Raw genomic sequence first — 15,231 nt, forward strand, 5'->3', positions numbered from 1 at the left:
GGGATGGTGACAAATGGTATCAGAGCCACTCTGCCGTGTGGTGCGAGTGTGCCGACGAGGGCGTCGGACTCCCAAGGGGGGTGGATTGTAATATCCCACATCGGCCAAACGGAGAGGGGTTATGTGCTGTATATGTACATGCCCACCTCCAATCTAATACGAGGCCTTTTGGTGGCTCAGCGGCTTCGGAGGGGATGGGTACTCCGAGGTTAAGCATGTCGATGCTAGAGCAATCCCAAGATGGGTGACCTCCTGGGAAGCTGCTCCTGAGCTGCCGGAAACAAAACCGTGAGGGCCGGTGGGCCCAAAGCGGACAATATCGTGTTACGGCGGAGCGGGTCCCGGGATGTGACATAGGCTGCTAAGCTCTTCGGCTAATTTTGTTTTCTTTTTGTGATGGGATTGTTATATTGTGGGGAGTATGAGAGTACAAGAGTTAATTGTGTGTTTAAAATTAGAAGTGTATATGTTTATTGTTGTTGTTGCTCACTTTTATGGGAAGTTATGCTAAATTTTAGTTATAATTTATTTTATAAATGAGTATGACTAGATTATGTTTAATAATTTATCTATATTTGACCGTTTTCAAATATTAAATTACATAAAATATATATTTTTAATTAATAAATCTTAAAAAATACAAATCGCCTAGTCCCCGCCTAATCCTCGCCTAGGCTGTCCAGGCTCTAGGCTGTGGGTTACCGCCCGCCTAGCGCCTAGCACCTTTTAGAACATTGATTATGGTTATCATTGGGGGACGCCTCAATGTTAGAACCAATTCTTGAAATATAGAGATCTCTACAAGCTATAAATTACACTAGTGTACATGCAGACGTGGGATATTGAGATACCGAACCTTACTTCGTTGCAAAAATGCAAACGTAGTTAATATTGGCTTAAAAGGAAAGAAGCGATCCAGGCTTAATTGCAAGAAATGTATTTGGGTTGGTGATGCCGACACCACCAAGTGTAAAGCCTATCAATTTATTAAGTCTTTGTTATAAAGCATGATTAGTAGACACGCCTCATGGCGCAAGGCTTGTCATTTTGCCCTGGGATCGACTACGAGAAGACATATTCTCTCGTAATAGATGTCATTGTACTCCATTACCTTGTCAGTTTGGTAGTTTCCGAAAAACTTGACATGCAGCTTATGAATGTGGTCACAATATCTCTATGGGGATCTAAGTTAAGAGATATACATGAATGTCCAAGGTTGACTTCATTTACCCAATACAAATGGCTATAGACCACGGAGCACGTTTACAATAAAGTTGTAACGTTCACTAAATGACTACTTGATTGGGAAGGGATATGATTAATTATGCACATGCGTGTTTATTAAAAAGGATAAGTTCCGGATTTTCATTATTGCGGTTTATGTTGATGACATAAGTTTTAATGAACTCTTGATGAACTAAGAGATACCGCTATGGATTTGAAATCCGAATTGAGATAAAAGATCTTGGGAATATATGGTTTTGTCTCGAACTAGAACTCGAGCACCATAATGATGGTATTGTCCATCAATCGGCTTATATTATGAGATATTAAGGCACTCTAATGATGATAAAGTGAGGCCTATAACTATTCCCATGATTGTTCGTAGTCTTGATCCTTAAAGGGATATGTTTCGTCCAAGGGATGATGGCGAACACGTTTTAGAGGCTGAATGCCTAATATAAATATATTAAACGCATTATTGTACCGAGCAAAGATATACAAGACACGACATCTCATTCATATTGTGAACTTGTTAGCTAGATTTAGCTATGCGCCCACGCATTGTTATTAAATTGGCATAAAAATAATCTTCGGTCTTCGGATACTTATGATATATTTGGGTTATTCTATCCCCATAAAAAGAAGAGTATATGGCATGATGGATTGCATCACATAGCCATCGTTGCAAGCCATGCATGAAGAAAAATGCATTAAAGGCGAGATCAGAAATTCTGTTTTTACAGATCAGTCAACTTCGACAGAGATTTTTGATCAGCTCAAGACGAATCTGATTATGAGTAATATATGGTTGGAAAGCTACGGATGTGTAGTTTACAGAAATTTTTACGGTTCGTCCATATCTATTTTGAGCAGGAAGTTATGACTGATTTAGTATACGAAGGTCATGCCACGCGTGAATTTGATTTTCGACGCAAATTCTTGTTTTGAGTTCTTGGGCAGCCTTCTACTCATTCTACCAAATATTTGTGATGTTTTGGTGTGATTTGCTAATATTGGGTATCTCTTAACCCACATAAGGTTGTTTTCATGTGAGCTATGTATTGGGAAACAACGTGATATCTTGGTGAACTAAACAGAGTTTTGTCGCTACATATTTGAATGATGTCTAGATAATTGCTCTGCACGAAATTGTTCGTGAGTGTATAAGATTGAAGCCTATAATTACACATATTCTAAGAGCAAATGGTTTAATGTTTACCACATATGAACCTACATACTTTTATGAGGTTAAAGATGCTTGCATTCGACATATAAAGCAATGTTTTGCCAAGAGCGACGACACCAAGTTTATATCATGTGCGTGATTTGCAAAGAATGAGTTTTCCTCATGATCAATGTGAAATAAGTTAGATATGAGGATAGTATGACATATCTTTTTACTAGATCATTGCCTAAGGTCGCATTTGAAAAACATGTCTAAAGCATTGATATGCTTAATTTATCTAAAGCTCCCATCATGATTGTAAGAATCGAGGGGGAGGTGCAGACATCAGGAGGAGTCTGGCACATACATTATTAATTCAAATGTGAATGATGTCGTTGTTACTTTCTTTGTTCCTTACTAACCTAAGGGTTTATTTTTTCGCCCATGTAGGTTTTTATTGTTACTTGGCAAGTATTTTTAATGAGGCAACATGGAATGCATCTGAATGTATCATATTACTTTGACACGGCACAAGGGGGGGTGTTTAAGGAAATATGATTTATTGTGTGTGCCTTAGTCAAAGTAGAATCAGAATAGGATTCGATATTAATGTTGTAATAGGAATATATGTACTTTCCTTATGTATTGTATCCTCTATATATAGAGGTTTATTCTATGAATGAAATAAGAATGATTACTCTCCCCAATTTCTCTTTCTCAGTTTATTTCTCCTGCAACAGTTTTCTAAATACACGGAATGGAGGATCACGTCAGACTGCCACGTAGTCTTCGGAACATTGAAAATCCAATAGGGATTGGCCCAAAAGAAGAGTGTAGGAGCTTTTTTTTTTTTTCACAAGAAAATAACAACAGCTACAACCATAGCAGATCGCATTAGGGATTTAGGGTTTCGGCTACTCTCGCCAATAGGAAACGAAACATGGCCTGTAGGAGCTTTAAATCAGTCCCCTCCGATGGCGACGTTGCTGAGCGGCCTCGTTTCATCTGCGACGTTCAAGATGTCATCGAAGAAATTCTATCCCGGCTTCCGGTTAAATCCCTACTGCAATTCCGGTGTGTATGCAAGTCATGGCGCGCGCGCGCGCGTTAATCTCCGGTTCTCTTTTCGCTAAGAAGCATCTCAGCCACGCTGCCGTCACTAGTAGATTACAGATAATTGAGTATGGCAGCGGAGAGTATGAACCTGAAACGAGGGTTGCAAATAACAGAGAGCTTGATTTGAAGGTTGCAAGCAGACAGCAGCTTCATGTACCAAGATGGTGCTCTGCTGACATACATTCGGTTAACCTTGCTCAGACGGATACGATATTTATTGTGGGTTCTTGCAATGGGTTGATTTGTCTTGGAGTATCAAGGGGATTGTTTCTGTTATGGAACCCTTGCACTAGAGAAACGAAGATGTTACCCCAACTAGATACATCATGGAAATCGATGTTTTATGGCTTTGGTTATGATTCTGCCGGCGAAGATTACAAGGTCGTAGTGGGCGCTCTATATGAAAGAAATATTGCCGTTTTGAGTCTTAAAACGGGTTCATGGAGGATAGTTGAAGGTCTTGATGAGCCTGTTAGCTTGCAAGGGAATATTGGATGCTTTTTTAAAGGTGCTCTACATTGGTTAGGGTTTAAAGAAGACGATGGGGTGGATAGTGTGGAAATAATCTCTTTCGATTTAGCGGAGGAGGAATTTCTGGCGGTTCTGCCATTACCCATTAGTTTTCCGAAAACGTGGTGGAACAGCATTAATTGTATGTGCCTATGGCCGAACTGGTATTGGGATCGGGACTAGTATCCCACCTCATTGGGATCACAAGAACGTGGTTACTATATGGACGAAGGAGGAGTACGGAGGAGTCAAAGAATGTTGGACTAGAGTCTTTGAAATTTCTTTTAGTCCTTTAAAGAAATCTTTGCGTTATGATCATACTGTTTTTGGTGATTATAGAGCAGTGAATTATATAAGCATTCTAGAGAATGGTGCGGTTTCGATCAGTTTGGATTACAAGGTGGTGGTGTTATATAGTCCTGAGGACGAGATTTTCACGATCGTTTTTGATTCTGAAACCCTGAAACTTGGTAAACCGGGAACCCGAGCTGGTGACATTAGCTCAATTATGTGTCTAGATACTTTAGTTTCACCGGAAAGCTGCTATTCCTCCTCTCCTTCAGTATAATATTATTGCCATTCACGACTACCCCTGCTGGTGGATCCTTTGTGCTTTTGGTCCGGAGAAGGTTGGTGTTACATAAACCTAGCTATAAACTGGATGTGATTTTGTGTTTCTGTGAGCACCTTCATGCAACTACGTGCTACATACACTCATGTTACTTATGTTAGCTAGTAAACTGGATTTTCTTTGCTCTTTCATCAATATGATTTTTTGTTTTGTTTTTTGAGAAGGTTTTCATCAATATGATTGAGGGTGATAATAGTGTACGCGCGAGTTGTTTGACGTTCTTTTAATTTTGTTTCTATTTTTCAGATATGAAAATAAGAAAATTTAACATTAAATAAGCACAACATTATGTAATATATATTTGATTAGGAGACTATGAAGGATCTGACACCCAAATTAGTTCTGAAAATTAAAGCTTTCTGAAGGATCTGTTTCACCGTTCTAAACTAGAGGTTGTATATAGAATATCCCTTACTAATGCGCTCCATAAACCATGAAAATTCAATTTCTAACAAAACAACAACACCATGCATGCTAATTAATAAATATGAAGTGTAGATTTAGTTAAGATAAAAATTCCTCCGTATCTTTTGGAGTGAGAACCCGGACCCGGCCTAGGGCTCAATTAGGCAGTGACGTCTCCCCCTCCGGCGGAAACGACGCTCGTGGCGCTTTGAAGGAGCGTGCACATCGGTTGTGCAAGGCTGCATTGGTGGTCTAAGGGCCTGGTTGCGGTTGTTGAAGGTGGCGATATGGCATGGGGTCATGAAGTAGGCCGTGTAGATTGCAGTGAGAGGGCTGTTTCTAATTCGGATTTGGCGGCGGCTTGACTCAGTGTCGTCTTCGTTTAGAGAACTTTCAAAGGCAGCGGAGATTTGGAGAAATGCTGCGAAAGACTGATTCATAGGCAAAGTACGTAGCTAGTTAATTTGTATAAATCTCTTTTGGATCTAGGTTGGTTGGAGAAAAGGGCTACGACGGTTTCACTAGCGACACTTGGTGGGGGCGGCATGTCGGTAGCGACTATGTGGCTTAGGGTTGAAGAACCACCAAATTGATGTGGTGGTGGCCCTTTTTTGTAAGAAAGGTATACCGAAATGGTCTTAGCTAGGCCTTGATTCAATGAGCTGTGGTACTTTGGTTCAGTCATATAGGTTATTTGCTTTTTAGGCCATAATAAGTCTATTTTAAATATTAGTTCTTTTTGGTAAATCGTAGTTTTCTTTTGAATTGGAGATCTTCGAGTTTGACCTTATCTATGTTGCGGACGAAACGTGTTTTTGGTCTAAAACCAAGTCCAGCATGGATTAAGCCCAATGTGACAGTTTATAAGAGCTTTTCTCCCAAAAAGAAATAACAAACAGAACCCTAGCAGATCGCTTTAGGGTTTCAGCAACAATCGCCAAGAGGAAACGAAACATGGCCTACAAGGAGCATCAATTAGTCCCATCGGATGGCGGCGTTGCTGAACGACCTCGTTTCATCTGCGCCGTTCAAGACGTCATCGAGGAAATACTACCCCGGCTCCCGGTTAAATCTCTACTGCGATTCCGGTGTGTATGCAAGTCATGGCGCGCTTTAATCTCTGCTTCTCTTTTCGCTAAGAAGCATCTCGGCCACGCTACCGTCACTAGTAGATTACAGATCCTTGAGTTTGGCAGCGGAGAGTATGAACCTGGATCGAATGTTGCAAATTTGAAGGTTGCAAGTAGACAGCTTGATGTACCAAGATGGTGCTCTGCTGACGTACATTTTGTTAGCCTTGCTCAGGCGAGTACGCGTACGATACGTATTGTGGGTTCTTGCAATGGGTTGATTTGTCTACAAGTCTCAAGGGGATTGTTTCTGTTATGGAACCCTTGTACTAAGAAACGAAGATGTTACCCCAACGAGATACTCCACCGGGGGGTTGGACGTTTTATGGCTTTGGTTATGATTCTGCCGGCGAAGATTACAAGGTCATAGTGGGCGCTCTATATGAAAGATATATTCATAGTGTTAAAACGGGTTCATGGAGGAAACTTGAAGGTCTTGATGAGCCTGTTCACTTTCAAATTCAAGGGAATATTGGGTGCTTATTTAACGGTGCTCTACATTGGTTAGGGTTTAAACAAGAGGAAGGGACATATAGTGTGGAATAATCTCTTTCGATTTGGCGGAGGAGGAATTTCAGGCGGTTCTGCCATTACCCACTAGATTTCCGAAAACATACCGGTCTTGGTCCTCTAATGCCCTTGGTATTGGGATGGGGACTAGTAGAACTGGTTTGTTTGTATATCATTACGATCACACGAACGCCTTTACCATATGGACGAAGGAGGATGAGTACGAAGCCAAAAAATGTTGGACTAAAGTCTTAAAAATTCCTTTTGAGATATTTATGCGTTATGATCGTATTGTTTCTGGTGATTATAGAGTGAGTTATATAACCATTCTAGAGAATGGTGCGGTTTTGATCTGTTGGGATTGCAAGAAGGTGGTGTTATATCGTCCTGAGAAAGAGATCTGCACGACCGTTTTTGATTCTGAAACCCAGAAACTTGGTAAACCGGGATCCCGAGCTGGTTACATTATGGCAATTATGTGTCTAGAGACTTTAGTTTCACCGAAAAGCTGCTTTTCCTCCTCTCCTTCAGTATAATACTATAGCCATTAACGACTACCCCAGTGGATCCTATGTGTTCTTGATCCGGAGAAGGTTGTTGTTGCATAAACCTATACATTGAAAATAATTTGGTGTTGTTTTATTACTTCTGTGAGCACCTTCATGCAACTAAGTGCTTACACTCATGTTAGCTAGTAAAGTAGTAAACTGGATTTTCTTTCATCGTTATGATTGAGGGTGATAACAGTGTGCGCGCGAGTTGATTGTCCTTCTTTCGTCAATATATTTTTTTTAATTATTGTTATTCCTCCATAACTCTGATAAACTTATTTTACATTTTATTGTACGGATGTGATTCTAGTTAATTCATGTTTGTCTACTGTGAAGTAAGGCCGGAAAGTATACCAAGTAGCAGCAACTATGGGTTTAGAGACTTGTTGCTAGATTCACCCAAATAAAGGTTGCTCTTCCTCCTCTATTTGAGTTTGTTATACAGGTAATACAGGGCTTCATCTTAATATATACTACTTCCGCCAGGGCACCTTCTAACACCTTCAACATGCATACATGATACTAGCTATCCATTTTGTGTTTTACGGCACAAGTGATCTTCGGCCTTCTTTTATAGTGTCTTTTGAAAAATGCCTACATTGAAAGGTTATTGATTGTTTCATATATTGAATGCCTTCAGCTATAAATGCGTACATTGAGTCTCCTAAGCCAGATTGAATGAATTATCATATGAAAAACATCATATCTCTTGGGGGGATTATTCACTACAAAATGCATTTGCACTTGTTTCACTCTTTCCTGCATTCTTCTATACTTCTCTTCAGGAATCCTCATTAAGATTTCCTTGAGTTGTGGTATTTCACTCACAGATACTTGAATAGAGAAAGACTCCCAATCTAGAACATCACTGAACGGCAGAACATAATGCTGTGAAATCAAAACTGGAACGCACTCTGCGTAAATTGCCTCTACAATCCTTGGACTAGCGACTTCATGACCGCTAGGGCATATGCAATACTTGCTCTGCTTCAACATGTCTTGGTAGGAAGCGTTCTTGGGAAGTTTTTCGTAAACCAGTAAATTTTCATCTTTTTCTTTCCAGTGTTGGAAAAGCAATGGTCTGATTCGACCATGCATTCGTCCTGCAAAGAAGGCTAGGACAGAACGCTTGGAAGGGGGCAAGCCTCCTATTAGACCTGTAATTTCACCTGTTACAAGATTAATTTCGGGAAATGATGCATCTTTCTTAGGGTTGAAATGCTCGGAGGTGTTCGCATTGCATAGTACACGAATTGCAACAAAGTATAGCTGTCGAACGTACCATGTCGCCCTTGGCCCCTATACAAAACCAAAATAGGATATTAACACATAAGCTGTCACCTAAAGTGGGATACATGTACGTGAACTTTTGATCAGATGGGTTTGAGAATGTGACAACATAATATGTCAGATAATTAGATAAAGGTGTCTGGTGAGTACTTGGGAAATCTACTTACCCAATCATGGCAAGAAAGCATTACATGATCAGCCCCAAGGCTTCTATTCCAAAATGGGTACTTGTTGGATATAACACGAACATAATCAACCACGGTGCGCTGCAAAACAGCTTTGTCTCGAATTACTGGGTGAAAGAGGTACTCTATGATCATCACCACACTAAAAGGAAGGAAATAGACATGAGCTTCTTCTGGATCCGAAGTCCGGAATTTTGTATCAGTTTCCATGAAGCTGAGAAACAGTCCTTCCATAGAGTATATGTTCTTGCAAGGACCATTGTGGAATATAGGAGGCTCTCCTTCTTCATAGACAAAAGTCCTAAACAGGCTTTCCATTAAGAGGTAGCTCCTATACACAAGTAAAACACATAAAAAATAAGTGAAAGATTCAAGATTCTTATACTCCCTGCTAATGAGAGTGAAGTAGCACATACCGGTGAAAGGCATAAGCATTCCTGTAAATATCGCCATTCGGAACATAATCGGCATCTTCAAGAGGACTCGTTTGGTTTAGTGTTGTTGCTTCCCTTATCAACTCTCTAGCTGTGGCAAGACCGGCCTCAATCCTCTCCAGGTTTACATCTCCCTTCTCATTGTCTCGTTTCAAGACAGACTTGCTAGTGAAACCCTTTTCGAGATTAAACATGCGTAAAAGGTAATCAATCAAGAAACATGATGAGAGAAATGACTAGCAAACTAACAATGAATCAAGAAGATCGAATTCGTACCGTGTGTCCAGAAATATTGTTGAATCTGAGCTGAGACTCAGAACTCACACCTCTAGTACTAGTTACACCAAACCAAGAAGACCTTCCTTTATAGCTCTTTGGCGTAACAACCAGTGAGACTATAGCAAAGAAAGCCATTGCAACTAGTACAAAAACATTTTTATTTAATCTTCTGTGAACCTGCCTCATCATCTCTTTCTCTCTTTCAGAGCTTATTTTTTCCAGAATAAGAAATGGAGTCTCTCATGATCTGGTATCTTTCTAATAGGCGACATGGAATTTATGGAAAGTATTGGTAAGTTCAAATCCTGTTCCAGTTTATGAGTAAATTATTAGGTAAAACATAATCTAATGGTATCTGGTGAGCTTCACCCAAAGATAAGGTATCAATGGATCATCACAACTATGTGGACCTAATTAATTATAATAGTCAAATGAACAAATGAAAATTAATATGATATAATGCACAGTAACTATTAAATAAGCTTTTGGTATTCGTTATCGGTCACTAAACGATACAAGTTAGGATTGGAGATTCTCAAGATATCACTGACAATAGCATCGACAAAGCATATAAATGTATTTTGATATATATTTTCATGAAAACTAGACAGTAACAGATCACCGTCCAAGCAAGGTCATCATTTCTCGCAAAAATACATTTTCAAATAACTTAAGGTAAGCAGGGCCGGCCTTGTATGTTTGGAGGCCCTAAACGAATTTTTTTCGAGGCCCCATAATAAATAACCAAATAAAATAAAGACAAAAAAATAAAGAAAAAAAATAATAAAACTGATCATTTAAAGACTGGAACTCTGATTCCTTATATTGATTACTAACATTAAATTTTATATATTAGGGGCCCTAAGAATTTGAGGCCCTAGACCTAGGCTTGGCTTGTCTTGGCCCAAGGCCGGCCTTGAAGGCAAGCACCCTACATTTCAATAAACTGTGTAAAAGAAATAAAAACGGAAAAAAGCCCTAGTTGCACTTTTCTCCTTCGGCATCTAGCGCTTTCCCTACGGCGCTTGTCGCCATACTAGTGGCTCTAGCCGATCCCAACAGCGTTCCACGCCATCCCAGCAGCATTTGTTGATCCCAAGCTCCCACCGGTGTGAGCCGGACAACCATCCTTTAGACAGGAGCAAAGTCCCTTTGGGATTTCTGTGGTGAGTTTTGTCTTTCTCTTCTTCCAGCGGCCTTGTTATCAACATTCACAACGGTTGTGTTCTAGATTTGCCGGAGATTAAATCAGTTTCCTTGCCCATCCATGTCCTAGGAGGAGGGGAGGCTTTCTGACGAGAGGATGCACAACCCCTCAGTTTGGGATGGGCGTGACTAGCCCTAACAACAAGAGCAAAGAGGTTGGTTAATTTCCTTGTTTCTTACCTAGACATTTGATGGAAAACTATTCTTGTTTAGATTTCGGTTTTACTTTGTTGTACACCAATTGAGGTCTGTAGGCAACGGATATTACCGCTACATGGAATTTAGATAGGAATAGTTGAAAGTTAGGTGTGATAGGTTTAACTGAGCGCATTTGTAGTGAGGGCTACATGTCTCTTTGTTAGTGTTTGTTGTCAATTAGACTTATTGGTTGTGAGTATGCAAATTGTTATAAGCGTTTTCTGGTCGTGGACAAATTTATGAAATTGTCTATTTTCTACAAAAAAAAAAAAAAAAAAACTGTGTAAAAGAGCTAAAGGCATACACTTCCAATCTTTTACATTCCTAGATGAAATTATAGGAAAAGATATTGAGGCAGAATGAACGATTTCATTGATACGTATGATATGTATACATGCCTTTACTGCTAAGGGACTCCAACAAGTCATGAGATCAAAAAAGAATGACATCTAATACAATTACAATTACAATTACAATTAAATACATATTGATACAATATCTTTCTAACAGATCAATCTTAATTATTATCGGAAAATTCTGTTATGTAGATAGACATAACATGCATACTTTATTCCTAAACAAATTTTCTTTAAAATTCCCACCCCACCACCCACGCTACGCACATGCATCCTCATCAGGGGCGGATACACATTCAAGGCTGTATCACTTGTATGGGCTCAAGCCTATAGAGTTTTTTTGGGTCAAAAACCCTAGAGTAGGGGTATATATACTTACATCCCATTAGTTCATTACCATACCAGGAATAAAAAATTACAATAGTAAGTTTGTGCATGCCATTCAATTCGCATAGTCGCGCACAGACGCATTTAGCATTCTACTCTTCGCATAGACGGCACAACCGATCTTCTCTTAGGTCTCCTCTTCTCGTTTGTCACTCTTCTATTTTTCTTCAATCTACTTCAGAGTCCAAGTATCAACTTCCTTAACAATCATTTTATGTTTATCTGAAATTTTTCAATCTTGAGTGAGATTTTTCTGATATGCTCCCATTGGAGTTCTTCAATGCTATGCTCGAATCGACATACACTTTCCAACATAAATATGTAGCAACCTTTTTTGTTTAGAGAAGTTGTGATGAAGTGAGAAGTTTTTGCTATTTCCATCACATACAGATTATCTCTCCAAAAGTCTCCTTCTCCAACTAGCAATATCTGCTGAGAGCTACAGTAGTGTTCAATCCACCGCTCTATTTTTTCTTCAAACACTTCAGAAGGAAGAAGAGGACCTGAGCTGAGGGTGAGTGTATCGGGTCGGGTTTGGGCTTGGGGCTTTTCAGATGGATTAAGCCAGCCTTCTCTTTCCGTCCATTTTATATGCATTGGGCTCGGGTTGTATGGTTTCGTGGTCCATCTCACCAAGGTCTTCATATCCCGCCAAAAGATTTGCACCAGGAAGGGGAAGGGGAAATGACTGTCGTATGCTGATATTGCGAGTGGCTGCAGCCTGCAGCTACAAGACTTCATCGATCTTCTTCTGCTATTCATTTGCTACCATAGTTTCATCTTATGGAGCACTTCATCTAGTTTACTGTTCTACATTTCAGGCAAGCTCGATTCGATCAGTAGCCACTTTTATTTATAAAGTTTGATTTTAAATTATTTTTCCTGTTATTTTCAGTGCTTAAACTGCCTATTTTATACGGATACATTGTAGGTGATAAAATGTACCATCACTTTACAAAGGTAGAGTGTATGAAAAAACATATCAGTAGGTAAGCCTCGCTTGTCAAAGACGGAATGATATGTAAAAATGAAGAAAAGAGGTGCCTCAACACATATTCCAGCCATATAGATGTACTTAAAACCAGACTAGTCCACCCGAGAACTGACCTGCATTAGCATCAAGTCATTAACTTAGCCATATGCACAAAACATGTGCTCTTTACAGACTCACAGCTTCCTGATTGATGCTTACTTGATATGGTTCGTATCAGGAGCAAATCCATATGCACAAAAACAAAATGTAAAGAGCAAGCGCATAGACTGTAGGACTCGGAGCAAGCAAAATATGTTCCTTTCTCCATAGGCCTTAGTAAACCACCTTAAGTCTATTACCTCAGAAGCACATCAGTGCTAATTGCTAACTAATACCCATAATCAGATTCAACTTCAAACTTGAAGGTGTAGCTCTCTCCCAGTGGAAATGACTTGTTGCTGTCAATGTTACCGCCTCTCTTATTGCGATAGCCAGGGTAGTCAGACTTTTCGAACCACACTTTCTCTGTCAACACCAGGCTTGCTTCATCAGCAAGTTCCTCCACATCCCATGTATTATAGGGGAAGTCATCCCTGGTTGTCACATGAATTTCACCACCAGAGTAAAGCATCACTTGGGCGCTCGCAAAAAACCCTCTGAGCAATTGCCTGTGCATCCTATTTCATGATACCCAAATAACAGCAATAGCAGAGATTAAATAACTAATTAGGGTATGAATGAAATTTAATCAAAGTTAATCATATGCATAGACAAGGCCTCATTTGGCAGAACATACCTGGTATATCCCTTGGTGATAATAAAAAAAATCAACAGTTTTTGTTTTTCACTAAGATACCATTTCTTTCTTCATTATTTGTGCATAATATAATCACCGTTATCATTTTATAGAATATCATATACTTGTGACAAATTCGAAAGTGCATCTAAACAATAAAGATCGTATTGAATAGTTTCCAAAAACATTTTTGGTTGCGAAAACTTACTGAATGACTGCATTGATCATGCTACTCCCACAGATTCACAAACAAAATCTTGGTGAAGCATCTAAATGAATGCAATTCTTGAGCTCTAAATATATGCAATATTGCTATTTTGAGCATAGAATTCAGAAATGTTGGATTCAGAAACTTAAGTTACAGTCACTAAAATCTCAATTTATGAAGGAAAGTTTTTGATTTGGTCAACTAAACCACTTCTCCTTTCATCTTGGAGCTTAGCCTATGGTGCCAATCAAACTTTCTTATGCCTCTACTCTACATATAGCAAATGGAAGTCTAAAACTCAACCCACTCATATATATGACTAATGTAGCTTCATTGGCAACACAATAATGTAAAGGGCAGTTTGTCACTTACTCAATGACCTGAAAATGACTTTCACCAAGCCCAGGGTAAAATCCTGCATGAGGAAAGTTGAAGATGATAACATCAAATTTCTTCCAGCTCAGGAAGTAATGCAGGTCCATGTCATGCACATCCACATCATGTAACACTAGGCATCCTCTCTGCCTCAACTCATTCAAGTGTGACACACAACTCGGATGCTTTCCCCACAGAGATTCTGAAAAGCCGAAATAAAAATCGGTTACTTGATAACAAAATATTCACCTCATAACATCTATGCTCCTCGAGCAAATTCTTTTCCCCGATTTAAAAATTCAAGCATAAATTACCCAAAACACAATTTTGGGGGTTTTCCCCAAAACTTTGTCCTCGCCAAGCTCCAAAACACCACATTTTTTTTATCCCCAAAATTTAGACAAGCACAGCACATGACTTCAAAGCAAAATTAGAAACTATACAGAGATAAGATGAAAGATTTGAACTTTAGGGTTGCGAGCTTGTACCCAACTAAGATCTTTCCCTAAAAATTACCCCAGCTAGAGGTAAAAACAAATATGGTACATAGCACTGTAAATGGGTAAAACAACTAGCAGAACAAGATCTTGTTACTTGTAACGCTGCAAATGATCCCCAAAATCATGATCAAAACATTGTCTTGTTACGAAATTTTGGATGAACCCTAAATCATCAAAATAGTTACATTCACAACAGGGCATAATAACAAAGCTGAGTAACGTACCTTGGGAGTCTAGAGAAGTAGCCACCATGTTTGATGCGTGGCCAAAAGCTCGAGCCAAGCAAGCAGAGAATGAGAAGTCGCCTTCCCCAACCAGCAGTATCTCCTGTGAGCTACTGTAGTGCTCTATCCACCTCTCCATTTTTTCTCCTCCTTCCCAAAATCACTTCAAAGATAAGCACTTTTCCTCTCTCCGAGAAACAAGCAGCTCGCTTTCCCAGAACGAGAAAAATGGAAATGATGAAAAAAAAACACAGACCTTTGGAGAACCACCGTGACAAAGTTTATAGTACGGAAGAGAGTGTGTCTGAACCGGGTCGGGTTTTGGGCCGGGTGTGTGGGCCTATTACTATCCGAGTCCGCTTTTATTGCGGAGTGGTTGGGCTTTGCCGACTTTGGACCAGAAAACGACAAGAAAGTAGATTCTTTCCCGCCAAAAGCGTGACTAGGGCGTCACATATAGTCACGTGTCGTAACAGCATGATGGCTTCAGAGAGCGACACGTGTCCGTACGGGTTCCTGAATTCGCGCCACGTAACGCTTCGAGTCTCTCAGATTCTCAACCTCTTCGCGTGCCTCAG

The 15,231-nt window shown here is 39.7% G+C and overlaps 4 protein-coding genes across 4 annotated transcripts; 2 read left to right on the forward strand and 2 right to left on the reverse strand.

Moving 5' to 3' along the window:
- The first annotated feature begins 3,478 nt into the window (after nt 1–3,478).
- On the forward strand, nt 3,479–4,198 carry LOC101299798 (F-box/kelch-repeat protein At3g06240-like). Its single transcript, XM_004305811.1, has one exon. It carries the CDS (start codon nt 3,479–3,481, stop codon nt 4,196–4,198), a length of 720 nt encoding a protein of 239 aa, XP_004305859.1.
- A 1,807-nt stretch (nt 4,199–6,005) lies between these two features.
- On the forward strand, nt 6,006–6,551 carry LOC101300087 (F-box/kelch-repeat protein At3g23880-like). Its single transcript, XM_004305812.1, has one exon. The coding sequence runs from the start codon at nt 6,006–6,008 to the stop codon at nt 6,549–6,551; it is 546 nt and encodes a 181-aa protein (XP_004305860.1).
- A 1,327-nt stretch (nt 6,552–7,878) lies between these two features.
- On the reverse strand, nt 7,879–9,619 carry LOC101300378 (probable glycosyltransferase At3g07620-like). Its single transcript, XM_004305813.1, has 4 exons — nt 9,428–9,619; nt 9,134–9,327; nt 8,700–9,048; nt 7,879–8,541 (listed from the first exon to the last, which is right to left on the reverse strand). Exons 1-4 carry the CDS (start codon nt 9,617–9,619, stop codon nt 7,879–7,881), a joined length of 1,398 nt encoding a protein of 465 aa, XP_004305861.1.
- A 3,247-nt stretch (nt 9,620–12,866) lies between these two features.
- LOC101300655 (uncharacterized protein At4g26485-like) lies at nt 12,867–14,792 on the reverse strand. The gene is made up of 3 exons (XM_004305814.1): nt 14,654–14,792; nt 13,927–14,131; nt 12,867–13,227 (listed from the first exon to the last, which is right to left on the reverse strand). Exons 1-3 carry the CDS (start codon nt 14,790–14,792, stop codon nt 12,939–12,941), a joined length of 633 nt encoding a protein of 210 aa, XP_004305862.1. The 3' UTR covers nt 12,867–12,938.
- Between the last annotated feature and the right edge of the window lie 439 nt (nt 14,793–15,231).

This window comes from Fragaria vesca, linkage group LG6, assembly GCF_000184155.1.
Source record: "Fragaria vesca subsp. vesca linkage group LG6, FraVesHawaii_1.0, whole genome shotgun sequence".
Taxonomy (NCBI): domain Eukaryota; kingdom Viridiplantae; phylum Streptophyta; class Magnoliopsida; order Rosales; family Rosaceae; genus Fragaria; species Fragaria vesca.

What these genes read in the sequence shown, in the direction of transcription:
- LOC101299798 (XM_004305811.1), top strand. Translation starts at nt 3,479, where the DNA reads ATGGCGCGCGCGCGCGCGTTAATCTCCGGTTCTCTTTTCGCTAAGAAG.
- LOC101300087 (XM_004305812.1), top strand. Translation starts at nt 6,006, where the DNA reads ATGGCCTACAAGGAGCATCAATTAGTCCCATCGGATGGCGGCGTTGCT.
- LOC101300378 (XM_004305813.1), bottom strand. Translation starts at nt 9,619, where the DNA reads ATGATGAGGCAGGTTCACAGAAGATTAAATAAAAATGTTTTTGTACTA. An exon ending in ACAATATTTCTGGACACACG is followed by an intron (nt 9,328 to 9,427) that starts GTACGAATTCGA and finishes AATCTCGAAAAG; the next exon opens with GGTTTCACTAGCAAGTCTGT. An exon ending in TGCTTTCTTGCCATGATTGG is followed by an intron (nt 8,542 to 8,699) that starts GTAAGTAGATTT and finishes GGTTTTGTATAG; the next exon opens with GGGCCAAGGGCGACATGGTA.
- LOC101300655 (XM_004305814.1), bottom strand. Translation starts at nt 14,792, where the DNA reads ATGGAGAGGTGGATAGAGCACTACAGTAGCTCACAGGAGATACTGCTG. An exon ending in TACTTCTCTAGACTCCCAAG is followed by an intron (nt 14,132 to 14,653) that starts GTACGTTACTCA and finishes TCGGCTTTTCAG; the next exon opens with AATCTCTGTGGGGAAAGCAT. An exon ending in AGTCATTTTCAGGTCATTGA is followed by an intron (nt 13,228 to 13,926) that starts GTAAGTGACAAA and finishes ATCATGAAATAG; the next exon opens with GATGCACAGGCAATTGCTCA.